At 41.2% G+C, this 27987-nt stretch overlaps 2 protein-coding genes across 3 annotated transcripts in view; one reads left to right on the top strand and one right to left on the bottom strand.

Annotated features, from left to right (window-relative positions):
* col17a1a (collagen, type XVII, alpha 1a) overlaps nucleotides 1-27987 on the bottom strand; it is a 44068-nt gene that overhangs the window by 10300 nt on the left and 5781 nt on the right. The window contains exons 5-44 of one of the 2 annotated variants that reach the window (XM_084080519.1): nucleotides 27377-27913; nucleotides 26703-26810; nucleotides 26223-26276; nucleotides 26061-26108; nucleotides 25527-25577; nucleotides 24273-24404; nucleotides 22949-23047; nucleotides 22340-22405; nucleotides 21488-21568; nucleotides 20634-20684; nucleotides 20029-20184; nucleotides 18791-18880; nucleotides 18660-18698; nucleotides 17912-18037; nucleotides 16260-16577; nucleotides 15592-15642; nucleotides 15455-15481; nucleotides 14741-14767; nucleotides 14570-14632; nucleotides 14025-14129; nucleotides 13843-13905; nucleotides 13724-13759; nucleotides 13577-13630; nucleotides 12894-12965; nucleotides 12507-12569; nucleotides 11363-11434; nucleotides 10940-10966; nucleotides 10799-10834; nucleotides 10425-10460; nucleotides 10035-10151; nucleotides 8800-8949; nucleotides 8246-8326; nucleotides 7329-7388; nucleotides 6922-6981; nucleotides 6538-6600; nucleotides 5892-5951; nucleotides 5512-5538; nucleotides 4347-4397; nucleotides 3442-3558; nucleotides 2474-2521 (exon numbers count right to left, since the gene is read on the bottom strand). In XM_084080519.1, the coding sequence (XP_083936645.1) occupies nucleotides 2474-2521; nucleotides 3442-3558; nucleotides 4347-4397; nucleotides 5512-5538; nucleotides 5892-5951; nucleotides 6538-6600; nucleotides 6922-6981; nucleotides 7329-7388; nucleotides 8246-8326; nucleotides 8800-8949; nucleotides 10035-10151; nucleotides 10425-10460; nucleotides 10799-10834; nucleotides 10940-10966; nucleotides 11363-11434; nucleotides 12507-12569; nucleotides 12894-12965; nucleotides 13577-13630; nucleotides 13724-13759; nucleotides 13843-13905; nucleotides 14025-14129; nucleotides 14570-14632; nucleotides 14741-14767; nucleotides 15455-15481; nucleotides 15592-15642; nucleotides 16260-16577; nucleotides 17912-18037; nucleotides 18660-18698; nucleotides 18791-18880; nucleotides 20029-20184; nucleotides 20634-20684; nucleotides 21488-21568; nucleotides 22340-22405; nucleotides 22949-23047; nucleotides 24273-24404; nucleotides 25527-25577; nucleotides 26061-26108; nucleotides 26223-26276; nucleotides 26703-26810; nucleotides 27377-27913 (3522 nt within the window). The remainder of the gene's footprint in view (nucleotides 1-2473; nucleotides 2522-3441; nucleotides 3559-4346; nucleotides 4398-5511; nucleotides 5539-5891; nucleotides 5952-6537; nucleotides 6601-6921; nucleotides 6982-7328; nucleotides 7389-8245; nucleotides 8327-8799; nucleotides 8950-10034; nucleotides 10152-10424; nucleotides 10461-10798; nucleotides 10835-10939; nucleotides 10967-11362; nucleotides 11435-12506; nucleotides 12570-12893; nucleotides 12966-13576; nucleotides 13631-13723; nucleotides 13760-13842; nucleotides 13906-14024; nucleotides 14130-14569; nucleotides 14633-14740; nucleotides 14768-15454; nucleotides 15482-15591; nucleotides 15643-16259; nucleotides 16578-17911; nucleotides 18038-18659; nucleotides 18699-18790; nucleotides 18881-20028; nucleotides 20185-20633; nucleotides 20685-21487; nucleotides 21569-22339; nucleotides 22406-22948; nucleotides 23048-24272; nucleotides 24405-25526; nucleotides 25578-26060; nucleotides 26109-26222; nucleotides 26277-26702; nucleotides 26811-27376; nucleotides 27914-27987) is intronic. The other variant, XM_084080520.1, reaches the window with a different exon arrangement.
* LOC311065128 (nuclear factor 7, ovary-like) lies at nucleotides 195-1640 on the top strand (the record flags this gene model as incomplete). Its single annotated transcript, XM_084085345.1, has 2 exons — nucleotides 195-269; nucleotides 357-1640. The coding sequence occupies 2 exons, from the start codon at nucleotides 195-197 to the stop codon at nucleotides 1638-1640; spliced, it is 1359 nt and encodes a 452-aa protein (XP_083941471.1).

Genomic DNA, 27987 nt, shown 5'->3' on the forward strand with positions numbered 1-27987 from the left:
TAATAAAACCATCAAAGACACGGGTCTGAGTTGTGTCCGCTAACGTGGTTGCTCAAATACCCTTAACATCTATTGCATAGCAAGATACTCATAATGTTATCGTTGTTTTGTCTTCTAGTATTCCTCTTCTAGTATTCCTCCAACAGCCTCGGGGTACATTCCAGATCAGGGAGCGGCAGGGAGCGGAAGACAAAATGGCTTCCCGTTTCACTGTTCAGGAAGCGGAGCTGACCTGTTCCGTGTGTCATGACATCTTTAAACATCCCAATGTGCTGTCCTGTGGCCACAGCTTCTGCAAAGACTGTCTGCAGGAATGGTGGACGGAAAGACCAACAAAAGAATGTCCTGTCTGTCAGATAAGATCCTCCGAGGACCATCCTGTTACAAACTTTGTGCTGAAGAACCTGGGTGAGAACCTCTTGGAGGAGAAAGGCCGGAGCTCCTCGGGGGTGAGCTCTGAGGTATTCTGCACCGCACACGGTGAGAAGCTCAAGTTCTTCTGTCTGGACCACCAACAGCTGGTGTGTGTCGTGTGTCGCGATTCAGAGAAACATGTCGGACACAAGTTCTTACCCGTGGACGAAGCATCTGGACTTTGCAAACAGAAGGTCCGGGAATCACTGAAGCCTTTAAAGAAAAAACTGAAGGTCTTTAATAAATTTAAAACAGATTACGACGAAACAGAAAATCACATCAAGGTTCAGGCCAGGAACACAGAGACGCAGATTAAGGAACAGTTTCAGAATCTTCGTCGGTTCCTACAGGAGGAAGAGGAGGCCAAGATCGCCGCTCTGCGGGAGGAAGAGGCTCAGAAGAGTCAGGAGATGAAGGAGAGGATTGAGGGTCTGAGCAGAGAAATGGAAACCCTCTCCGATGCAATCCAAGCCGCTGAGAACGAGCAGAGAGTCGACGACCACGTCTCATTCCTGCAGAACTACAAGACCACGATGGAGGGAGTCCAGCTCACCCTGCAGGACCCACCGCCGGTCTCAGGAGCGCTGATAGACGAGGCCAAACACCTGAAGAACCTGACCTTCAGAGTCTGGGACAAGATGAAGGACTTTATCTCCTACACTCCTGTGATCCTGGACCCCAACACTGCTCATCCTGAACTGGTGCTGTCTGGTGATCTGACCAGTGTGAGATGTGTAGAGGAGAAGCAGCAGCTTCCTGACAACCCAGAGAGGTTTGGCTGCTGGAGCCAAGTCCTGGGTTCTGAGGGCTTTAACTCAGGGTCTCACAGCTGGTGGGATGTTGAGGTTGGAGACAATAAATACTGGGAAATAGGTGTGTGTGTGGAGTCTTGCCAGTGGAAGGGAAACACAGGGAGTGGATACTGGTGTATACGCTTCTGTGAATACATAGGTGAATACATATATGCAGTCTCCTCATCGGGGTCTGATATTATGAGGACTGATCTCTCAGTGAATCAGAAACCCCGGAGGATCAGAGTCCAGCTGGACTGGGACAGAGGACAGCTGTCCTTCTCTGATCCTGATTCTTCTAACACGAACCTACACACCTTCACACACACTTTCACTGACACACTGTTTCCATTTATTTTTAATGGTGATTATGGAGGTCAGTCTCTGAAGATGTTACCAGGGAAGATCTGTGTCACTCTGGAAAACCACAGTTAGAACGTCTGGCGTCCAATAAAAGACCTACAGAATATATTGATCTGGTATTGATTAAGGGCTAAAATTTGATGGCAGGTCATTAAGTATTATTTGTAATTGGTTGCATTGATCATTTAATTCATGTATCATTCAGTTTAGAATGACTTTGGTATTACAGACAGACAGACAAACAGACATATACGTAGATCATGATTTATAAACACTATGGTGGACAGAGAGTTGAACAGATAAAATGGTTCCTGATAATATACTTTTATTTTGTAGTGTATAACTATAAACAATCAGTTTGTAATTATATTGGTATAAAGGTGACATGTTTGATATGATTATTACTGATAACATGTTTTATATTGTATTGTGTCGTTTATGGATCAGGTTTGAATTCTATAGTTTCTGTGACACTGTGACAGTGATGATGTCTGTTGATGTATTTGATCTTATTAAAGATGATGAGAGTAAAGTGAGTCAGACGTGTATTTGTAACAGTCAGCATTCAGCAGATTATTTTAACTTTGGCTATTCAAAAATAGCAGATATACAAGCTCATAGCGCGGCACCAAGTGCCGCACTATGAGCTTGTAGATCTGCTATTTTTTGAAAAATCGTGGAAAATGTTTGCCAATCTTTGAAAAGTAGTTTTTTAAAGAGAACATTTGTAACTCAAATCATCACTTCTGGGGGTCCCTGGAGCAACATATTTTGAGTTTGCATTATTTTTCAATAACCTCGCAGCTTGTTGTGGATTATCCCTTACTTGAGTACCAGATGTGTTAAACCCGCCTGACACCAAGTGGGTGACAGCAACATAGAAAGTATTTGCAAAACGCTCTTACCACTGGAGACTCCTGGGATTCCTGGGGCACCAGGAACACCTGCATCACCTAAAAAGGCATAAAAAACATACTTTTTCTTTCAGTATGACAAGATAATTGAGATGAACAGTTCCCAAGCGTAGGATTGCTGACGTTTTCTTGGCATGGGTAATAAAGATAGAATCATAACAAGAATCAGCAGCTCTCACAGAAATGTCCTTTGGGTACAGTATTCAATTAGGCACAGGCAGTACTATGAATTCCCTAAAGGCTTAGAGCACACAGCCTTCGTCAGCGTAGTAACATGTCAAAACGGATGTGTCACTTTATAAACATGCTTATGTCACATTATCGTGGTGTAATATCTGTGTTCTGTGCATGTGGATGCACTCATGACACAAACAGTGGTTTAAATCATTATTGTTTGCGCTCGGGTGGCGCAGTGGTACAGTGCCTGCCCACCACCGCGGAAGTTGTGGGTTTAATCCGCCATGGTGCATCTGGCTTTGTTCGAGCGTCTATACAAACAAAATTGGCCCATGTTTGTATACGGGAGGACTGGTGTAGTAAGGAATTATGCCATCAGTGACACTGGTGACATGAGTGCACCGCCACATTCTTAATAACCACGATTATTATTGTATTTATTTATTTAAATTGGATATTTTTTTATCCAATAAAACATGCTTGACGAAAGAAGATATGCGAGTTGTGCTCGCATTAAACACTTGAACCCTAGCATCCCTAATCTAAGGGAAACATTTGCCGAAAATAGCCAATCTACAAGCTCACATCAAACTGCAAGCTCACAACAATGTACAAGCTCAAAGCGTGTCGTGGATCAGTTATTTGTGGAAGAGATTTGGTGTAGAGAGGCAGAAAGAGCCAACCAAGGAGTATTAGTTTACTAAGTTTACTAAGTAAAGGTTAAGTATTATAAATAAAAGACCATTCATGTCATGGAGAGCATTTAACACAGTATACCTTACCTTTGGGTCCTGCTGGCGCCTGTTGGCCCTCGGGCCCTTGAGGACCCTGGGGACCACTATCACCTTCTGGTCCCTCAGCTCCAGGGGGTCCTCGGGGGCCAGGCTGGCCTGGAAAACCTGAGATGAGAAAGGAGACATTGGTTAAACGCTTAAACCAGTGATTCTGTATTTGGCCGCAGACCTCCATCTGAAAATGTTTTGTGCCAGGGACCCCGCCATACAAGATTTGTGTTGTTAAAATGTTTCAAAAATATATTTTTTTCAAGATTTATTTTTGTAAATAGCAGATTTAAGTGCTATATGAACACATTTTGCTGGGGACCCCCTAGAACCCCGTCAAGGACCCCCAGCTTTTAGAACGGCTATTTTCAGCCAACGTTCGCCCCAGAATAGGGACGCTGGTAGTTAATTAACAGGTAATGGGGATAGAAAGGGAGAAATGTTGCTTAATGTTTATTCTGAGAAAATCAACATTCATTTGACATTTATAAAAAAAATAAGCAAGCAAACTACCACAAAACATTATTGCGATAAAACTGTTAAAAAGTCAAAGTCGCCTGACTCATAATCATAAATCAATAAAGATAATGGCTCTGTATCAATATGGTAACCCTTTTCATGCACCTACCAAAGGTTACCTTTAAATTGCATTGATTCAGATGTTGTACTAATTTATTTATTTATTTTTAGAGGTTTTTGGGGTCTTTTTCTGCCTTTATTTATAGTGTATAGTGGAGAGACGGAAACAGGGAGAGAGAAATGGGGAGAGATATGCAGCAAAGATCGACGGGAACGGGATTCGAACCTGCAATGCGCTATCAGGCTACATTGGAGACTGTGCCCGGACCGCTAGGCCAGCGGTCCTGGCCATCGCTGTATTACTTGAGATAAGATTTCTTCCTTACCGACTCCTGCATCCCCTGGACTTCCTGGTAGGCCTGGCTGGCCTGGTTCACCTGTAGAGCAGATGTGTACATGTCACCCCCAGAATCACATCTTTACATCCAGTGATTCTCAAGCCTTTTTTTTTTTTTCATTTCAAGGATCCCCAGATTGCTATGTGTTAGGCCAGTGGTTCTCAAGCTTTTCAGGCCGTGATCCCTCAAAATTATCATATTTGAACGGGGGACCACCCAAAATGATCATATTTGAACTGGGGACCCCCCACCCTGACAAGCACTTGGAATGTAGTTCCAAGTACATGTAGTAATGGAGTCGGTCCGCACATAAATATCCGCACATAAAGATCTACTGTCTCAACGCCTCGCGTTGCGAGGCGTTGAGAGAGCTTGTAGATCGGCTATTTTCAAAATGTTTGCCTCTTTCTTAAGTAATATTTGACAATTTGGCTAATGTTTGACCAGTTTTTATAGTATAGTTTGTTGAATACTTTTAATGCAGTAATGGTCTTGTTTCTTTCCTTTTCTTATTTGAGATATTAAAAAGGCATTACATTGTCACTTTACTGTCATGTGGGGACCCCCCCAGAATCATGTGGGGACCCCCCAGGGGGTCCCGACCCACAGGTTGAGAACCACTGCGTTAGGCCACAGACAACCATAACTCACCCGTACCTAAACGTAAGGGTCCGTTCCACTTGTACACTCTCAGATTTACCACTCATTTAGCTGGGGACCCCCTGGAACCCCCTCAAGGACCCCTGGGGGTCCCCGGATCCCCATTCTGAGAGCCACTGCTTTAATAATCCTACTATAAAATGAACAAAACTCATTTTATAGTAAGATTACGTACAGTCAGTCCGTCCTCATGCATTTTTCTAGTGGGTTGACCAATCGATCCACACTTGCACATGGGCATTGACCATTGCCATATGCAGGAGAAGGAGTACATTTTTCACTTTTTAAGCTCTTTATTAGAATGTTCGCCACGGGATCTACAGTCGCGGTCAATGCTGTGGTGCTATGGGATCTGTACTGTAGTCACAGTCGCGGCTACAATAGATTATAATAGATTATTATTAAAAATAATAATAATAATAGATTCGATTTTTTTTTAAAGTCTGTTTCAGTTTTTCCACAAAGGCAGAAATGAATATGCACTTTGTCTTACCTTGGCGTCCCTGGCGTCCCTGGTCACCTAAAAAACAATTTATGAACAGATCATCAAGTTAACTTAAATATAAGCTCTTATGCCCTATTTTATACTATAAAAAACAGATCTTAGTGCTTAGTGCTCTTGACTGGTGGCCCATTAAAATACTACAATTACAATTTACAATGTATTCGTATTGTATTGTATTGTATTGTATTGTATTGTATTGTATTGTATTGTACATAGCATATACAATAGTATACAGTAAATCAACAAATAAATACATTTACAATTACAAATTTATATATACAATTTTTCTTATCCAGAAAATCCACAAAATGCAAGATGAGGCATGAACTCTAGTCACCAAAAGACACGAAGGTCTGTATTGTACATACCTGATGATCCCGTCGGGCCTGGGGGTCCCGGTAGGCCTGGAGGCCCAGCAAAGAAAGTTTCTGAAAAAAATAGTCCAGCAATATTAAAACTATTTTTACTGGTCATATAAAAAATTGTGAATTTATATAGTGCCTTTATGCAAAGTGCTTTATTACATTCATCCATTCACAACGGCAGAGGAAACCATACATCTGGAGCAGTAAGGGGTTCTGCGTCTTGCTCAAGGACACTTCGATACTAACCCAGGGGGGAGCCGTATACTGTCACAATTATTACATAATCGTCTATTCGCAATTATTTGAGATAATGATTACATGTACAAGCTATTTTTACATGTATAAAATGATCAAATATGTAAATAATTTCTTTGTATATTTAAGTTATTTGTCATATCTGCCCTGTACAACTTTTTTATAACAAAGCCTAAAAGGCAAACAGACATTTAAATGTACATAAATATGTTCCAATGTTCAACGCCAAACACAATTAAATCGTTAATCACAATTATTTGAGTGACAATTAATCGTCAACTTGTGTAATGTGTAATCGTGACAGCCCTAGGGAGCCGGCGATCGAACCAGGAACCTTCCAATCCCCAAGCAGCTGCTCTACCTCCTGAGCCAATGCCGAATTTGTGTCACCTACCTGAGGTCGGGTCAAAGGTTCCAGGTTCTCCCTGCTCCCCTGGGGGTCCAGGAGATCCAACACCTGCAAAACCAGCCACTCATTTTAAGATAAATTGTAACCGCTTGAACCCTATGCTTCCCTATTCTGGGGCCAACATTCAGCTAAAAGCTGTAAAAAGTGATTTGGTGTAGAGGGAAATACTAGTTGTTATTGGCCGACACTAGTGGACCTAGTACAGAGCCCTGGGTGACTCCGGTCAGTAAGTAGGATATATATATAGGGTTTAAGTGGTTAACTGTGTTAAGTGTGCTGTGCTCCTATCACCCGCTATAGTACGTAGTAGGTATGTATAACATTTGTAAGATTTGCCTACAGTATAAGTATGTAAAGATGTTTAATTACCTGGTGTACCTGGCTCTCCAGGACGCCCTTGGGGTCCAGGAGGACCTTCTCTAGATGTACCTGAAACATTAGAGAAAAACCAACCACTCATAAACAAAGTGTATGTTCGCTATGTAAATTGTTCTACCTCAAGGTTCAAGGTTTCTTTATGGTTACATCTTTGTATACGGGTACATAAGAGTAAAGACATTTTGTTATGGTTCCTCAGACATTGTAGCAGCAATATTAGCAATAATAATAATAATAGTAAAAACAATTAATAACATAATATACAAGGACAATTAGTACACAGACAAAAAAGAAGAATCAGGAATCATTGAGTAGCAGCGGTATCAAAACAGTTTATCATTTGGTTCTAGCTCTTGTATCAATCATGTAGTTACCGCTATGTAAAGATGTTTATTTACCTGGTCTACCTGACTCTCCAGGGGGCCCTTGTGGTCCAGGAGGACCTTCTGTAGCTGTACCTAAAACATGACAGATTGGCTTTTGGAAAGATCATACAGTACAGAGTAGTGATGAGCGGGTCGACCCGTAACCCGCGGGACCCGCGGGTCAACCCGCGGCGCGGGTGGGTCGAGTCAGAATTTCAGAGGCAATTATGCGGGCTGTGGGTGAGCGGGTCAGCCGCTCTCACACGCAAAAAAAATAAAAATAATCACATGCTCTTGTTTTGTCTGTATTCCTAATAAGAATAAGAATAATAACAATAAAACAGTTTGAATATACTTGGGGATTCTTTTCTGGCCATGATTTTACAGAATAAAAAAAAAATCGCGGGTCGCGGGGCGGGTTGAGCCATAGATTTACACATGGGTTCGCGGGGCGGGTTGAGGCGGGTTGGGTTCCGTCGCGGGGCGGGGCGGGTCATGAAAAAACCCGACCCGCTCATCACTAGTACAGAGGGCTCCAAACTGTATCCCCTTAAGATTGATATCCTTTCTCAAGATTCCTCCTAATGTAGCCAAGCATTACATTTATCTGAAGTCAGTGGTTCTCAAAGTGGGGTCAGGGGTCCTTGGGGGGGGGGGGGGGGCTTCAAGGGGTATCACAATCATTTTAACCACTTTATCCATATTTTAAGTTAGGGTTAGGATGCATCACTTCGTGCCGTGCTGTGAGCTTGTACATCTGCTATTTTTGAATAGTTAAGTGGATTTTTTTTTACACAAATCATCTTTTCTGGGGGGTCCCTGGCACAAAACATTTTTAGATGGGGAGGGGGGGTCCGCAGCAATATATCGATTTGGGGGTCCTTGACATGAAAACGTTTGAGAACCACTGTCTCCAGTCATGGTAAAAATGTCATTGTCAACCAACATACCAGGAGGACCCTGAGAGCCGGGCTCTCCAGAAGGCCCCGGAGGGCCTGGTGGACCAGGAGGTCCAGCCACTGATTTGAGTTCTGTTTGGAATGACAGTTAGAAACACAGAGAAGTCACTGTGAGTCGACATATGGATATAAAACATGGTGGCGGTGAAGACATTGTATTACCATTATGTTGTCATTTGAAACTGTCTGATTTCATTGCTGTCGGGCAGAAACCTACTATCTCCATGTTTTAACTTTTTGTGTGTTTTTGTAAATTAACGCCCTACTTCATCATACTACAAGCGTCACACAAAAGCATCAAAAGTAGCAGATCTACAAGCTCGAAACGCGGCTCGAAACGCGGCTGGAAACGCGGCGCGAAGCGGCGCGTTTTGAGCTTGTATATCTGCTACTTTTGGTATTTTCCTTATTTGAATCCTGAAAAGTAACAGCTTTGGAGATATGAGGTTTCCACCCGACAAAGACGATATATACTTTGTTGCCCGGTGGTGTCCCGTGCTGGAAACAGCAGATTTAGAGGGGTATAAATTAGGCTTAACACTCACTTCCAGCCCGAGAGGTGCTGACGGTTCCCGCACTCTTGTCCCCAGGTTTCCCAGGTTCCCCGGGTTTCCCGGGCTCACCGGCTTTTCCAGGTCCGCCAGGCTCTCCCTTCTCCCCTTTGTCTCCTGGCTCTCCCCTCTCTCCTTTAGGACCTGTAATGAAAACGCCATTTCTTGTAAATGAGCCTACAATCAAAAGAAATGATAATATCTGAAAATAATCTGCCTTCACAAGGGGCTCCTTCTGTGGGAGCCTGGGAGGTGGAAGAAAAGGTGAAGATTCAGGGCGTCACTAAGCACTTTAGATTTTTAGGATGTCCCAGGATAGGCCACAGTAGCAGTGGTGCAAAGTAACTCATTACATGTACCCAAGTACTGTACTTAAGTAACATTTTGAGGTATTTTTTACTTTACTGGGGTATTTCCAATTTTCAGTACTTTTACTTTACTTGGCCATTTGAAAATAGCCGATCTACAAGCTCACAATGCGACGCATTGTGAGCTTGTAGATCTGCTACCCCCCCCCCACAAAAGAATTAGGAAAACTTGTGAAATGGGACATTCTGCATAATGAGTACTTTTACTTTTGGTACTCAAGTCCATTTTTAATTCTGGACTTTTACTTATAATGGAGTATTTCTACATTGCATTATTGACACTTTTTACTAAGGTACAACATTTGAGTACTTTTCCCACCACTGTATTTAAGCCCACCACAGTTTAACCATTTAAACCCTCGATATTTTGTTGGCCAGCTCCTTTTCTCTAGCTACACCAAATTGCTTCGCTGAAAATAGCCAATCTACAAGTATGTAGACGCATTGTGAGCTTGTAGATATGCTATTTTCAAAAGATTTGTATACATTTGAAAACTTTAAATTCTGCATGAGCACTTTCTATTTTTGGTGTTTTGGACACACCATTTTAAAGGTCCTCCTTTAAAATGGGGGGGGGGGGGGGGGGGGGTCCCCAGCAAAAGTAGTTACAATAGCATCACAATCATTTGAACCACTTTATCCATTTATACGTTGGCTATTCACAAATAGCCGATCTACAAGCTATCAAAATTGTTTTGGAAACTTTTGAATAATTTGGACATAAATCTTCTCTTCTGGGAGTCCCTGGCACAAAACGTTTTCAGATGGAGGGTCCACGGCCAAATACATATCAATTTGGCGGTCCTTGCCAAGAACAAGTTTGAGAACTAACTGCTGTATGTGAATAGTAAATAGTCTTACCAGTTGACCCAGGGACACCAGCAGGGCCGATAGGACCAGACAGACCAGGGGGTCCGGCAACACCGGGAGTTCCAGAAGGACCTGGTGGTCCGGGGATACCCACAGTACTGGAACCAGCTGGAAAGAGGTGAGGACCATTAGCAGCAATAATAAACTAAACATTGGATCACTTCCTCTGGGCTTAAAGGTACAGTGAGTGATATTTTGTTTTTGTTAAAAGCTTAAAGCTCTATATGTTAAACATTGCTAGTATAGAGTGTGTGTTCAGTAACAGGGATCTCTCCGTCTCTCCAGCTCTTTAGTGAACATAAAACACATTTTCAGGTGGGTTACACATTTCATCCAGTCTGGAGAAGAGACCCCACAAAAGGCCATTTACTTGCTTTTTACCTGCGTTGATGACTTTGCCCGGGTCTCCTGATTGACCTGTAAACAAATGGCATGCTATTTTAGGAACTTGTCAATCTTGCCAACTTCACCACTTGAACCCCAACGCCAGAAATAGCCGATCTACAAGCTTGTAGATCGGCTATTTCTGGCGAAGAGATTCGCTGAAGAAGGAAATAACAGCAGATAGAACAGTTGAAACTCAGAAGAGTGGAAGGTTAAAGTTTAATTTATACTCCATCGGTTTCAGCATTACAAGTATACAAAATAAGCTCTAGGGGGACAGTGACAGAATACTGCCAGCCCCTTCCTCCTGTCTGTGCATAACCATCTATCAGTCCCTCTCAGTCAAAAGATGATAGTATAGAAAACATTACCTTTGGCACCGTTAAGCCCTGGATTGCCAGCAATTCCTGTGGCAGAGGTTCACATTAATAGACAACAAGAGAATATGATAAAACTCCAATTAAAATAATACAATTTTATGTCCATTCTATAGCCTATTATACGTGTCATACCTGGGGGTCCTTGAAGTCCAGGGATGCCTATAGGGAGATACATTGGTAGTTAGTTTATTTAGACCAGGGGTTCCCAAACCACTTCAACTCAAGACGCAAAAGAGACATTTGGTCTCTCCCTGGGACCCAAACCTACATAAATACATTGTAAGTATTGTGTAAGTAAAATACTTTAAAAATATATATATTATAAATGTATTTGACATTTCTGAAAATCTTCTGAAAAATGTGTGACAGTTTAGGAGGAAAATGGGTGGGAACTTATAGCAGAGGTAAAAAGAAACCAAAAAAAAGAAGGGATATTTACTGGTGACATATAAAAATGGGTCCTACAGTATATGTTTGGGGGAAAAGTGATTTAAACACACATGTTGATCATGAATCAGTCTGATGGTCAATCTAAATGTGACAATGTTGTGTTACCTGGAAGACCCACATCTCCAGGAGGCCCCGAGGGTCCTCTTACACCTGACAGCCCAGTAGGACCCTGCTCACCTGAAACACACACACACACACACACACACACACACACACACACACACACACACACACACACACACACACACACACACACACACACACACACACACACACACACACACACACACACACACACACACACACACATTCCGAAAATTGTGGTTTTCTAAGGTTGCTTCACTGATTAGTGTCTGAAGTTGTGGACTCAGGATATTTGTAATTATCTTGATTTTTTTTTAAATGAGCTACTACTGCTAACAATTTTAAATCAACAATTTACAGTTTTCTAGTGATTGACATTGACACAGCTCTAGAATATATTTGACGTTACTTTTCAGAATCATGGATCATTTGTGTCTGTCGGGTAGAAACCTCATATGTCCAAAACTGTTACTTTTCAGGATTCAAATTCCAAAAACAGCAAAAGTAGCAGAATACGTCGCCTTAGCCTGGGACGAATCTGCGAGTGCAAAAAAAGATTGCACTCTGCGATTTGGGTCTGGCACCGCTCCATAGAGAATCCATTTCCTGCTCCAAAAGACGTGGGTGACCAATCAGGGCCCAGTATTCGAATATGGGAGACTGTAATTGGTAGTTGGTTGTAGGTCTAACCAATTGTGTCGAGGGCCATTGTTTTGGTCCCGCCCCTTGGGAAAAAAAACTCCCTCATGGAAGCACCAGACTCATATCCACGCAGAGATATAGTCTGGCTACACGAGGCTAACGTCGCCTCGCACCACGTTTCGAGCATGCAGATCTGCTACTTTTGATGCTTTTGTGTGACGCTGTAGTATGATCAAGTAGGGCGTTGATTTCCAAAAAAACCACAAAAAGTTAAAATATGGAGATAAGAGGTTTCTGACAGCAACCATATTTGTTTGGCATTACTTTTCAGAATCATGGATCATTTGTCTAGGCAGTCTAGCTTAGTGTGAGTTTACCGTGTGCACTCAGATGTAAATAAAAACAACAACAACACCAACACAGGGCGTCATTGGAAAAATGTCGTAAAATCTTACCCTGGATCTAGTTGTAGCATTACACACACACCTACATCTATTCTTTATTTATTGTGCTATCTCCTTACCCACGGGTCCTTTAGGTCCCTTATCTCCAGATGGGCCTTGTGGTCCGTTTTGTCCCGGTTCACCTGTGACAATTGAGACCAAATACGATATGCAATATTTATAACAATACCATCTTATCTGTAAGACTTAACAGACCTATTAATGCTGTATTATGCCTGTTTATGCCTTATGTAAAGCACTTTGAATTGCCTTTGTATATGAAATATCCTACACCAGTGATTCTCAACCTGTGGATCGGGGACCTTCTGATTCCCAGACGGCCTCTCTACCCATCGATTCAAATGGTCAAACAGGGCTCAGGACAATCTTATAATACTTACACAGTATGTGTGCAACTGAAACATCATTCCATGAATAAATGATCAAATCCTACTAAGAGCACAGACCTGCAGGTCCACGTTGACCCTTCTCTCCCTGATCTCCTTTGACTCCTTGTGTCCCTGGTGTCCCTTTGTCTCCTACAGTAGATGTCACAAAATGTTTGAAGTGTTAGTAGAGTGACAATATGTTCAGAAAAGCATTCTTGTAAAGCACCCGTCCATGTTATATAACCTCCCTTTTCTTTTCTTAAACAGCCTAATCCCCCTTTCTAAGTTGTTAATTTTCTGTTTAGAAAGGTGAAATATGAATAAAGTTATTATAATTATTACAATGACGAAATAAATGTAACAAAATACTAGCATTTAGCACAGTTCTATTTGCAGGGGGGTACTGTGGGGAAATCCATGCTTCTGCTTTTTATATCCTTATATCACAATTTGAAAATGTATTTGAAAATGTTTGTTAATCACATTAACCCTAGAGTCGATATCTTGGGCAAATTTTCTATTCTACGAGATGTTGTCTCTTCATTTTCAGAAATAGCGAAAATAGATACAAGCTACAAGCTCACACACAACACGACACATTGTGACACGTTGTGAGCATGTGGAACTGCAATTTTCTGTATTTGTTGCACGACGAAGTATATAGGGCTTAAGTGGGCAAGAAAATACCCCCCTCTCTTTTGTTTTACAAACTGAACCCAGTTTTAGCCTTCTAGCATACTGCATGTAGTAAACGTTCCAACCTTTCGGTCCAGGAGCCCCTGCTTCACCTCGGAAGCCTTGTTGTCCAGGAGTGCCTGCAGGCAACATTGTAACAAACTCAGAACACCACTGACAAATAACTGACAAAACAACAGACTAAATATGACATTCGTGTGATGTGTAGTTACCAGGGAGTCCCATAGCACCCTGCGCGCCCATGTCACCTAAACCAGATAGAGGATAATGTATTATCATAGAGATCTTCTTCATCGTCTCTAAATGAACTGAACTTGACCTTTGACCTTACCTTTAGGTCCCATCGTTCCAGCCAAGCCAGCAGGACCAGGACTTCCTGGTTCACCAGGGGATCCTGTCCAACCCAATTAACAAGATCACACACTGAACACATTGACACATTCATTTCCATATGTTTATAGCCTATTTGATATGAGTTGTGATACGTGAGTGATAAATAAATGCATTATCTACCTTTGTCTCCTTTCTCTCCAAATCCTGGAGGTCCAGTCTCTCCACGGGATCCCATTAGACCCTCGCGGCCCCTTTGCCCTGATGGGCCCTCAGCACCAGGCTCACCTAGTTTTCATTGACACCAGGAAGTGTTCATCAAGTACAGTATTGTCAACGTAGCATCAATATGCAAGTATGGGGCCCTGAGAACTATAGGCTGCAATGAAGTGATGCTTTCAAATTCAAATGAATTTCTAAGCCCAGCTAGCTAGCGGCCAGACTCTAATGCTGCGTTCACGCCAGCAGTGACAGAAGCTACAAAATGACCAAGCGTGGTCAGCTACACTGTCACTGAGTCACCGTTAAAATGTTGCTCAATATGCTGGTTGATGTCAGCAATCATGAGTCCGTGTGTGGGAGCGACAAGCAAGAAACAGATAAAGGAAGAAAAAAAAATATCAATGCTTGGCTATTAGATGGACAGTCAGTCCGTCCAATACATTGGTCCCAGACAAAATATCTAAATATGGCTGAACTAAACTCAACACAACTGAACAGAACATTACCTGCACTTCCCTTTGGTCCCCTTTGTCCTTCTACTCCAGGATGACCCATCTGACCAGGAGGACCTGGAGAAACAAACAAAAACATATTGATACTGATAGAAATTATACAGATTGAAGGAGTATATTTTAGTTGCAAAATATAAACGCATAAAGGGTTTGGTTCATTCTTACCTGGTAGGCCAGGGAAGCCATTATCACCTGCAAACACAGGGTGTTTAGTTGTGCTGCCATGCCATTCTAAATGTATAGTTTGTGTATGTATGTCACTCTGTCCGCTATGACTCAATACACTGTGTGATCATAAAATCACAACACAAGGCCAAGCAGCTTCATATTCTCTAACTCAGTATCTGACATGATTATGATGCAATATGGTGTTCTATAGCAGTGGTTCTCAAATCCAGAGGTCCTTGAGGAGGTTCCAGGGGGTCCTCAGCTAAATGAGTTAATATAGCTTCAAAATCAATATAACCACTTTAATCCTATTTTATACTTTGGCCATTCAAAAATAGCCAATCTACAAGCTCACAAAGCGTTGCATTGTGACACACTTGTGAGCTTGTGGATCAGCTTTTGTTTCAGTTTTTTGAAACACTGAAAATCTTTGAATAACCCTGAAAGTTTGTAACAACATGAATCTCTTTTAGGGGGTCCCAGTCACAAAATCTTTGGGGGGTCTGCATTTAAACACATCAATGTGGGGGTCCTTGGCATGAAAATGTTTGTGAACCACTGATCTAAAGGCAAGCATGAGCCAAGCAGTTTAGCTATGCACACCTCTAGGTTGTCTTTCTTTACTGCTTGATTGTGCTGAGGACTGAAGTCTTTAAACACATGCCTAGTGTTCTGCAATAGAAAGGTAGCAAAAATACAACAACCACTGACCTTTTGTTCCCGGCAGCCCTGAATCACCTACAACAAATGATGACATTGATGATAGATGAGAGAATGTTAATGAAAGAGGAACGATCTGTAAATGTATTTCCCACAATGACTCATTTCTTAGTTGTATTGGACTATACCTTTATGCCCTGGCTCTCCTTTTGCCCCCTTCAGTGAATGTGCAAGCGCTTCTGTGAAATGAAACATTCCCTTATTTAAATTAAGTCATAGATAGATAGATAGATAGATAGATAGATAGATAGATAGATAGATAGATAGATAGATAGATAGATAGATAGATAGATAGATAGATGGATGACAGCAGTGGTGTAAAGTAACCAAGTACATTTACTCAAGTACTGTACTTAAGTAAAATATTTTGGTAATTTTACTTTACTGGAGCATTTTCAGTACTTTTACTTCTACTCCACTAACATCTCAGAGACAAATATTGTACTTTTACTACACTACAATATTTGATACCTTTAGTCACTAGTTACTTTGCAGATTTCAGCTCACAGCTCACAACGCTCACAAATGCGATCTAAATAGCAGAAAAAATAGCAAATCTACAAGCTCACGTTGTGAGCTTGTAGATCTGTTATTTTCAAAGGTTTTTTTTTTTCCAAAGGATTTTTTTTAATACCTTACTTTTACGTGTAACAGAGTATTTTTACATTGCAGTATTGATACTTTTACGTGAGTACTTTTTCCACCACTGGATGACAGACTGACTGATCGATCGATCAGTCTATATCGATCGACTGGAAGTATAAATATACCCGTGTGACTGTTTAGTGTTTAGTACCTCTTACAGCATCTGACCGGAGCTCAGCCCTGAGCAGCTGCTGAACAGCCCTCTGTAGAGCAGCGCTGTCCGCACCCAGTCCCGTACCGAGACCCCCTCCTCCTCCTCCTCCTCCTGTCCTTCCGGCCCCCAGGTTGATCCCATTGTCAGAGCGGGTGATGGTGGCGCCGGCTGAACTCTGGTCGACGTAGGCCGACTCCAACGGGTCGATGATGTTGATGGCCGACGACGAGGAGTAGCGGCTGGAGCTGGCCGATGCAGTACCAGTGGCGGCCTCTAGGGCCTCCACGCGGTTCCTGAGCCGCTTGAATTCCTCCGCTATGAGGGGAGAGAAACAAACAGGCCATGAGTGGAGAGAAGAACAGGTGACCTATGCTGTAACATCAGAAGTGTTAAGCCGTTTAGACCTGAGGCCGAAAACGCCTTCTAAATCCTAACAGTTGCTACATTATATACAGTATATAGCAAAACATCTAAAATAACACAGATGCTGTCCTGGATTGAAAGGTGTAACACGTATAGGTTTATCAGGTCTAATAGACCAGCGATTCTCAACCTGTGGGCCAGGGGCCTACTGGTGGGCCGTGAGGAGGATATTGGAAGTGGACCCCCAAATAATTGGCAAAACATTAAGATTTTATCCATAACATAACATAACATAACATAACATAACATAACATAACATAACATAACATAACATAACATTAACATTCCATCATTAACATTCATTAACATTCATTAACACTGACCAAAGTGGTCGGATGGGTGGGCCACGAACGCTTTCGAGGTTTTTCAAGTGGGCCCTGACCCAGAAAAGGTTGAGAACCTGTGATAGACAACATTCAAAGAATGTCAAACACCTCTGACGTGTGAATGAAGGACATACACCTAAGCTGTGACACAGTCACTTATATGGACATGTGCATTGTTTGTTACATTGTTTGTTTAGTGAACACAGCCTTGCAATAGAGAAAGACAGACCCCGCTCCCAAGGGAAGACAGAACTACACTTTTTAACCACCTGCCCACTATACCAAGACATCAGAGACACATACTTCCCACAGATTACATACTGTACACCCAAAGTGAGTTTGAAAACATGACCAACGACAAAAAACTCCCATACCTACTGGGAGAAATACAACAATGTGCAAACACACGGGCAAGATTTGTGAACTATTGAGATAAAAGAAGGTTAGCCAAAGCAATACAACTACCCGAAGGACTACTAACCATTGAGTGTCTGTACTGTATCTGTACCGAGTAGACCTCTAGACCTACTGCACATACCTGTATAAACAGAGCTGCTACAGTGCCTTTCAACGCATTTTAAATCTGAAGCTTTTTTTCTATACTATTTAAATAGTTTTGAGGGGAAAAAATGCTGCTAATTGTCCCAAAGCGACTGCAAAAGATTGCTGCTATCTGTATCAAAAAGCTTTATACCCTGTATATATAACATGCATATCGACGCAATGTGACATAGCTCTGTTTAACACAATGCTGTACTCCCCTCCAACTGTATACTTTCCCCGATTGTTTTTGAAAAATCTTTAAAGTTTGTGCAAATCTTTGAATATATCATTTTTAACTCAAATCTTTGCTTCTGGGGATTCTACAAATGAAGTGTTGCATCATGTATGTAGACTTACCCAGGGCAATGAGGCCAAAGAGGAGTCCAAAGAGGAGCAGCAGACTGAGCAGCAGGCCCAGCAGCCACTTCCACCAACTGCAGCAGGAGCACAGTCCTCCAAAGCCAAACTCATCCGTACGGATCTCTGAGCCACCAACCAGCCAGGAGAGACAACCATTAGAGAACCAATGACACTTATATAAGAGGTTATTCATCTGTAGCTACTAGCTACAATATCGTCTCTGTCGGGTGGAAACCTCAAAACTGTTAAAAAAAACTGTTACTTTTCAGGAAATGAAAATAATGGACCCAATTTAGTTACTATTTGGTCACAAGCTCTTATTAATATAGCCGTTTACAAGCAAATCTGCCAGAATGCCAGGCTATTGTTAATTGTCATCGGTTCAATATTTATAAAACTCATAGACACTTAACCAATTTCACCCAAAATAAATCACAGTAAAAGATCTAGCAGATCTACAAGCTCACAATGCGTCGTACCACAAAGCATTGTGAGCTTGTACATCGGCTATTTTTGTTACTTTTGTGTGACATTGCACAAAGTAGGGTATTAATTTACAAATATGGAAATGCAAGGTTTCTCCCGACAGCAACGATATGTTAAGTGCTTGGTATAAAATGGACACGTGTCGTGGACAATTACTTTCTGCATACAGTAGCTATCATCTTTTGTGTACATATAAACGTGGTTTCCATTGCAATGGATCTTGGATCAAGATCAAATATACATAGTTGGAACAAAATACCTGCATAAGTAGCTTTGTCTTTTGTGGCAACTTTCACGTCTTTGGGAAAGGAGACAAGAGTTTAGTATATAATAAACTCTAAGCAAAATGAATATTCAAATTCCAGCAGTGTTTTTGTTACCTCTACCTACCGGATACATAATCTGATTCATAATCAGCTCCCACAAAGGCATCTGCTACTTTCTTCTTCTCCATCTTCAGAGAGTCCTCAGAGAACTTAGCTAGAGAATAGACACATCGTATTTATCAGACCTGGATAAATAGTATTTTGTTTAGCCTACTTGAACCACAAGCTTGGTGAGGTTTACCGCACATACAGTAGTGTCAGACACTGTAACTTGTCATTCTTAGATCAGTTTACTTTCAAATCGACTTAACAATAACATATATAGGCATGCACTGTATGTAGCAGCAAGAACAAGCATCACAGGAAAGAAAGACAGCTAGAATATGGTTCTGTGATATTTTTGGTGAATGTAAATAAAAACATTCAGTCTCACCAGAAACAAGTAAAAAAAAAAAAAAAAAAAAAAAAAAGGCTTTGTATCTGGCCCCCAACTATGAGAAAAAAATATGAAACAAAACAAGACAAAAATAAAACATTATGAACAATATGGTGCTATGAAGTTGTGCACAGGCCATCATCTATGACATAGCTATGTCCCTATCCAAGCCCCATTGACTTCCATTGGAAAATGAAAGTTAAATATTTCAAAAACTATAAAACATAAGAGTACGTGAAAGACTGTTGATCGGTCCAGTGGGTGTAAGATTAGCTCCAACCAGACAGACAGACAGACAGACAGACAGACAGACAGACAGACCCTCTTATAGATGGCTAGACTCCTACAGAGCCACGTTGAACAAAATCACCCTAAAAGCAAGGAACACAGGCAGGCTGTCAACATAGTTAGTTACGCAATACCAGGCAACACATTTCATACTAATAGAGAGTCCTTCCCCAAACATGAATGGCGGAAGGACTGGGGTGGCATTGTGCATGTACACTGACAATCTGCATGTGTTCCCTGCTTTCAAGGTGCTTTTGGAACTGTGCACTACTTGATAGCTTGATTAAATGTTGTTGCTGTTTTTTTTGTTTCCTACGTTTTCTCATTATGTTTCATGTCATTTCTTATTGAGTTATTTTATCATATTTTAACCACTTAAACCCTCTAACCTGGGCCGGATTTAGCTCTCTACTTTGACTTGGTAAACACCAAATCTCTTCGCCAAAAAGAGCCGATCTACAAGCTTACAACGTGTCATAGATCCGCTATTTTCAGCCTAATGTTGCCCCCAGAATATGGATGCTGCGGTTGGAGTGGTTAATGATGGTGGATAAAGTAATGTAATGATTGTAATGTACCAGCAGTAGTGGGTGCAGCGGAGGCAAACTGCTTGCCAGTGTCTTTGGTCATGACCAGTCGTTCAGTCTCCTTGGCAGGAGCCCTGTCCTTCTCTAGCAGCATGAACTTGAAGTCCTTGGAGAAGACGTCATCAGTAGTGGGACTGCTTGGTGCCGCTGTCAGTAAACACACAACATTCAGCCTCCGTCATCTGAACAACAGTGATAGGTTTATTTTGTTTTACCGTGTACATTTTTTATTAGAAAAAAGTTATTTCCATATAATGTTTCAATGGCATATTTTACACAATAACATTCCACATAAATGTGTTGTGAGTGATCCCTTCTCTAAATACTATCTACACTGGGAATTACACCGTATGACTTTAAATATGCTCAATTTATTAAAATGCGATACTTGCTCATTCTATTTACCTTACTCTATAGAAACAATATGCATTATATTACTGTAAGCAATATCACTGTTATTACCAATAACTGTATAGAATGAACTTACAGTGAAGTAAGTGAACTTTGAAGCCATTCCTGAAAAGGTCTCGAGACCTATGACCTCTCTCTCTCAGTTATAATACTGTCCAAACTAAATTACTGTCTACATGCTTCACCTGTAGTTGCAATTACTCCAGTGCTGATGACATTTTTCTGTACGCCGTACACTGCAAAAAAAGACAAAAGAACTTGGCATTTAGTGAACTATAACAAATATAGTAGCCCTGAACATGTTATAACACCATGATTTAACTTTGTTTTTTTTCTCCATGCTCATGAAGTGTAGTAGTAGTAGTAGTAGTAGTAGTACTACAGTATCACTATTTGTCTGTAGTCTTTTTTTTTAATGAGTAAAACATTATCTTAACCAATCTGTGTAGTATATGTATAACTAGTACAGTACATCTGCAGTGGTTGTACCTGCTCTATAGACCAATTATTTGTTTACTAACAATGAGACTGGATGCACAGGTGATTGTTTCATGCATTCAATTCTCAACCTGTTGTTGTTGTGACCCCCTCTTGTGTGTTGGCTAGTGAGGCGCGTCCGAGTGAGACCTGACAGAATGAGTTTCATTTGGAGCCAGAGTGACGTTTGCAGCCAGTGTGACGTCATCTGTTAAGGGGTCTATTGAGACATTCAGACCCTGTGGTCGGGTAGGACACCTACTGGTTGACAAGAGGTATTGCACAACACTCAATTGGAAGTATACAGTAAGCTTCCCTGGCGTGCTCACCCTTATAGCTCAACAACAGCATAACATTTTGGATGTTCGTGCGGGGGAGGTTCAAATCTCGGGTAGGACACGAATGCTATGGATTGCAGATTTAACCACTTTCAAAATAGCAGATCTGCAAGATCACAACGCAATGTGTGATTAACTTGTAGATCTGCAATTTTGTCAATTTTTTAACAATTTAAAAAAATATATACAGTATATAAAATAGGGCTTAAGTGGTTCGTACATACCTGGTTGTGCATTGATGCCACTGGTGGAGAGGAGGGTGTTAGTGGTGCTGGCCAGGTTGTTCTGAACCCCGTATACTGGAACTGGGATAAAGAAACACAATTAACATGTTTAAATGTAATTGTTTGATTCCCCAAAGCAATTTGTCCGAGCTCATCCATGTGACCAAAGCTGAAAAATGTTCAACTCTCAGCTTCCAGATAAAAACAGCAGACGTGCGTAATGCGTAACCACGGTAATTATATATTTTTTCATTTATCATTATTTTGTATTTTTATTTTGTTTTACCTTTTTATTTTCAATTTCAGTTTAGTTTGACTTAGTTTTTAAACAAACTTTTTGCTACTTAGTTTAGTTTTTAGCTTTTGAAAAGGCTTCGTTTTAGTTTTTATTCATTTTAGTTTAGTTGTAAAAGTGAAATTAGCAGATCTACAAGCTCACAACTTGGCTATTTTCACTATTTTTAAAGCTTTTTGACAATTCTTGACAACAGGGCTAAAATCTGGCTCACCAAAATCATTCATGTATGACATTTTGTCCAAGACTAAAACTAAGGACATTTTCTCTATATGATTTTAGTTAGTTTTGTAAAGACACAGTATATAGTTTCAGTTAGTTATCGTTTTATTGTACTTTTTTTTTAAACGTAAACTAAATGTTTTTGTCAATTAAGTTTTAGTTATATTATTTAGTTAACTATAATAACCCTGCTTGTCATGCCGATGGCATTTCTAGCATAGTGTAAATAAGCAGCACTTCCACCGAAAACCATTCAAAACAAACTGTAAGGCAGAAAAAAATGCTACATTAGAATCAATGTACTTGATTATAAATTACTGCAGATGGAGGCTCACCAGAGCTGTTGGCAGAGAATCCACTGGACATGGAGGGGGAGCTAAGCGTCAGGTTGTTCTGAAGTCCTGCATATAGAGTACAGTGGAAAAATACAGTAGAACAATGCTTTGGTTCGGTTGTTCACAGATTTCCCAGAAAAGAAGGCAAATAAGGTATAAAAGGTACAGCAGCTCAGCTGAATTGCTTCACAAAGACAAACTCTCTTCTTAACAACAACCCAATATACAATACACAGTCAGTCAATACACCGGACTGGAGTTAAACCATAGCACTACTATAACTCAGGGAGAAAGGTAAGGTGTGGTATACTTTATGATCCCCATGGGGACATTCATCACGTGCAGCGTTGGGTCTCCCCACTCTCTATAATACTGTGTATACATATATGTACTATAAAGCAGTGGTTCTGAACGACTGCTATAAAGTGTCTTGAGAAAGCTTGTTGTGATTCGGCACTAGAATAGAATAGAATAGAATAGAATAGAATAGAGGACAGGACAGGACCTCTAGTATAGACCCCTGCAGGGCCCCAGGGTTGAAGTAAAGCACAATGCTCGGTGGCAGAACAGTAGGAGGCAGTTAGAAAGCTGAAGAGCCACATGACTCACCTGAATGCTGAAGGGTGGAGGTCGGGGACAGGTTATTGGGGTTGGTGCTGTAACCATAGCTGCTTTCCATAGTCCCAGTCCAAACGCTGTCATACTGGCCTGAGGAGGTGGAGGAGGATGGAACACATTGTGCAAAAATGAGCATCGCCTAGCACAGCCCAGTGGTGTTTTTGTGTTTATATTATGCTCTATATTGACTGCCATTGATGCAACCTTATGCAGTGGTGGGAAAAAGTACTCACATTGTGTACTTAAGTAAAAGTATCAATACTGCAATGTAGAAATACTCCATTACAAGTAAAAGTCCAGAATTAAACATTTAATTGAGTAGAAGAACAAAAGTATTGTCATAAAAATGTACTTAAAGTACCAAAAGTTAGTAGCCTACTCATTATGCAGAATGTCCCATTTCACAAGTTTTGCCCAAAAAATCTTTTGAAAATAGCCGATCTACAAGCTCACAATGCGTCGCGATCCTACGCATTGTGAGCTTGTAGATCTGCTATTTCTAAATGGCCAAAATATATATATGGGTTGAAGTGGTTAGTGTATGTTTTGTAATAATAATCAGAATCTACAAAGTAACTAGTAACTAAAGTTTTCAAATAATTGTAGTGGAGCAAAAGTACAATATTTGCCTCTGAGATGTAAAATTACAGAAAATTGAAAATACTCCAGTTAAGTAAAACAATCTCAAAACCGTACTTAAGTACAGTACTTAAATGTAAATGTACTTAGTTACTTTACACCACTGGCCTTATGTCATTTTCAAGATGGCAAATAATCTCATTCATTCATCATCAGTGCTGCTTTAGAATGAAGCTAAATCCGTTATAAAATACTGACATTTCTGGTGTTTCAGCCACTGTCATCACTATGTAACTCTTCAGGAGGAAATATAGGCTGTGACCCGTGAGCCTTGTTCAAGTTCAAAAGGTAAAATATGTTCAAGCCTTCTGTAAAACCCCCTGGCCAATGCGCCACACATCTTAGACTACTCTCCATACCTGGCTCCTTAAGGAGGGAGAAAAACTGAAACCGCAACCCCTACCACTCCTCTCCTCTCTCCTTCTATCCCTTCTTGACCCTTTTTTGATAGATGCTGATATACTGTACAACATAGACAGCATGTTGTTTAGACAGAAGCTAGGTTTAAAGTTAACTTGGTGTCCTTGTTTCTTGACTATTTATACCCTGGCATTTGTTGGCTATATTTCATGCCATTTGTTTAGATTTTGCAAGTTGCTCTGGATAAGAGCGCCTGCTTCCTAAATGCCTACGTTGTAAATTGTAATTGAATTAGGGCTGTTCTGTTGCTGCTAACCTGTGTTGGAGCCATCAGACATGGTCCTGGTGTCCACACTGGCCTTCTTAGGGACAGGCAGTGTGGTGGTGGGTGAATGAGGGGGGCTGCCGCCACTCTTCAACAGACGCTTCACGTCATCCAGCTCCGTCCCTGCACGCGTCAAAACACATTAAATACGCTCATTAATGTCAACTGTCATGATCTTTATACTGCAAACTGTTCTCTAGAACTCATTTGGATTCATTCTGCACTTCAGCTTTAGTCAAGATGGATTTTATGACGCGTTGTCGCTGTCGGGGTAGAAAACCTCTTATCTCCATATTTAACTTTTAATAATAAAATAACTTTTTGTGTTTTTTCGTAAATTAACGCCCTACTCCATCATACTACAGTGTCACACACTCGAGCTTGTAGATCTGCTACTTTTGCTAATTTAGAATTTGAATCCTGAAAACAGTTTTGGACATATGAGGTTTCCACCCGACAGAGACGATATAGAGTATTTCAGAAATGGATTGATGCAATGCACTTTACAACAGAAAATCAGCGGATAAAATTGACAACAATTTTATAGAGTAATGACTGAGAAGAAAATTCAAAATAAGATGACGAAAATTAGTCAAATTCATTTGCAGAGTCCTTAATGATTGTTACAATTTCTTTACAGGCCCACATGTCGTCTTGTGCATGTGTGAAGTTGTACAATATGTATAGCCTGTTGACAATGTAAGATGTAAAGCCTTTTGAAATGTTAGAAGTGTGTTTCTCTCCACAGTGTAATAGGTTTACAAAATAAATAACTCTTTAATTACTGTCCTGGGTTCACATTGTGTGGTAGAGTTACAGTATAACAACACTAGAATGTATTGTCCCCTCAGGGATATTCATATTCACAGTTTGTTCCAACAGAAAAACACATACATTAACAATATAGCACACAAACAAACATAACACCAAGACAATACACAAAGTCCCCAGTATAAACTGACAGAACCATCACATCAGCGAGGCAGTATGTTTAGCGCAGCAATGGCTAAAGGGACAAAACTCCTACTAAAACAAACTTTTTGCCATTTCAAAGTTCTGTATCTTCATCCAGATGGCATGAGTCTGAAGTGACGATGTAGGGGATGATCAGTGTCATTTTTGCTATTGTGAGTGCTAAACGTGTGATGGCTTTATTGTTCATATATCTGAAAGTGTGGGTGTGGTAAGTCCGATAATCTTACAGGCAATACGGGTCACTCTGAAAAGTTAGTTGTTGTTACTTACATCTTGATGAGGAGGGAGAAGCACTCTGGAGTCTAGCTCTGATCTCACTCTCTGAAACACAGGAAACACCTCATTAATTAAGAGTTAATTATTAGATATTATCCTAAGAAGGAAAGCTAACTGTGGGATAAAATAGAGTTGATAAGTGCACAGGGCTTTGTGTGAAAAGTGTCACCACCACCAGCATACAATACTTGCACTATTATGTGTCAAAGTACAATATTTGCCTCCGAGATGTAAAATTACAGAAAATTGAAAATACTCCAGTAAAGTAAAAAATATCTCAAAACCGTACTTAAGTACAGTTCTTAAATGTAAATGTACTTAGTTACTTTACACCACTGGCCTTATGTCATCATCATTTCATTTCAAAGAATATGATTACCAATGCCTATCAAATATTTCTCTAATCCTACAGCATACCTTGAGTAGGTTATGACATAAAATGAACATTGGATAAAGGTTCTTCTGTTATTATCAGGTTGACTTGTACAAATGTGACAAGTTTGAGAATAGGCTTGAGTCTTGCTGTACCTTTAGTGTGAGATCGCCCTCTGATGGCAGTCGTTGCACTTGCAGTGCCTGAAAAAAGAAATAGAAAAGGAAGGGAAAAAAACGGCTAAGCTGCAGAAAGAACCCACTGGTAATATCTATAATGTACATGCAACATACATACACATTCCAGAGGAACATTACCTTTACCATACTCCTTCCTAGTGTATTCTGGAGACGAGTTCCCACTTGAACTTTCTGAAACATGATAGAGAAATAAACCTTGCATTAGTCATCACTGGACCATCCCCATCACTGGATGCATCGTCTAAATGTCCTCAGAGCACTGATCTCAGTTGGGTCCGGCCACGGATCCCCAGGGGTTCCTTGAAGCGGTCCACAGCAAAATCACGTTTAATACTCAAGTCCTACTTCATTATTTTTCTATTTGAAAATAGGCAATCTACAATCTCACAGAGCATTGCAATGCGATGCGTTGTGAGCTTATAGATCTGCAATATACACGTTGACAAATCTTGACGACATTTAATGTTGAAAAATATTCAATTATGGGGGGTCCCTGGCTCAGAATCTTTTCGATAGGGGATCTGCGGCCAAATACATACAGTATACATTTTGGCGGTCCTTGATATGAAAATGTTTGAGACCCACTGAGTAACCCACCGTCATAGAGCTCTGCTGGACGAGTCATTGTCAAGGTAGTGGCCGTGGCCTTCCTCTCCTTCGGAACAGGAGAGTACGCCATGGACGACGATCCCTTCCTCGCTCCACCTGAACCATTTTGTGAGAGAAGCAAGCAACCAGGTCTATGAAAACAAGCCCAAAAGAAGCAACGATACAGGCCACACGAGCACTTTAAACCTATATCGGCAATTTGAAAATAGCCGATCTACAAGCTCACAACGTGTCGCGATGGGACACATTGTGAGCTTGTAGATCTGCTATTTTCAAAAAAGATCTTGAAATAAAATGTGAAATATTTGCAAGGTTTTTGAAACATTTTAACAACACAAATCTGGTGCGGGGCTCCCTGGCACAAAGTATTTTCAGATGGGGGGTTAGGGAGGGACAAATACATTCATTTGTGGGTCCACGATGACATGAAAATGTTTAAGAACCACTGGTTTAAACAACATTTAGGGAACACGCCCAAATAAGCAACTACACTTTATTTATTTTATTTTTTAAACTTTCTTTTTATTATTTTTTAAGCAACTACACTTTAGAAACAAGATTTCTTTTTTAAACGCAACCCCCAACTACCAATATTTACAAGCAACTTCACCGGAAAAACAAGCTCAGAGTCGCTTAGAATAAGCGGACATGGCAACACTGACCTGAAACCCCAGACTTGTAGCTGGACTGGGTCACGGTGGAAGACTGGGTCACGGTGGAAATGCTCACAGCACCTAAACCGCCTCCTCCTCCTCCCCCTACACCCCCTCCTCCTCCTCCTCTTCCTCCTCCACCTCCTCCTCTTCCTCCACCTCCTCCTCCTCCCCCACTGGCCGACATGGAGGAGGTGCTGACGCTCCCCCCGGTGAGAGAAGTGTAACTAGAACTGGCTCCTTCCAGACTGGTCACGAAGCCTTCCTCGGAGTCCCCGGAACTCACCCCACCACCACCACCACCATCACCACCTACACCGCCCGAGGAAGAGGACGAAGCCCCTAGGGTGGTGACAGTGACGCTGCCACCACCGGTGCCTTTGCTGGATCCAGATGCACCTCCTCCTCCTCCTCCACCACCACTGCCAGCGCTGGAGGAGGTGACCAGCACGGAGCTGCTGGAGCTGATTGCTCCACCACCGCCGGACTCTCCTCCGATGAACACCTTCTCAGAGTAACCACGGCTCGATGAGAGGCTCTCTGAGGCTGAGGGGGGAGAGGAGATTTAAATGTATTCAATTCAGTTCAAGGAACAGTTTTATGACCTCATTTCAATAAAT

The sequence above is a fragment of the Gymnoscopelus microlampas genome, assembly GCF_963454915.1.
Source record: "Gymnoscopelus microlampas genome assembly, chromosome: 2".
NCBI lineage: Eukaryota > Metazoa > Chordata > Actinopteri > Myctophiformes > Myctophidae > Gymnoscopelus > Gymnoscopelus microlampas.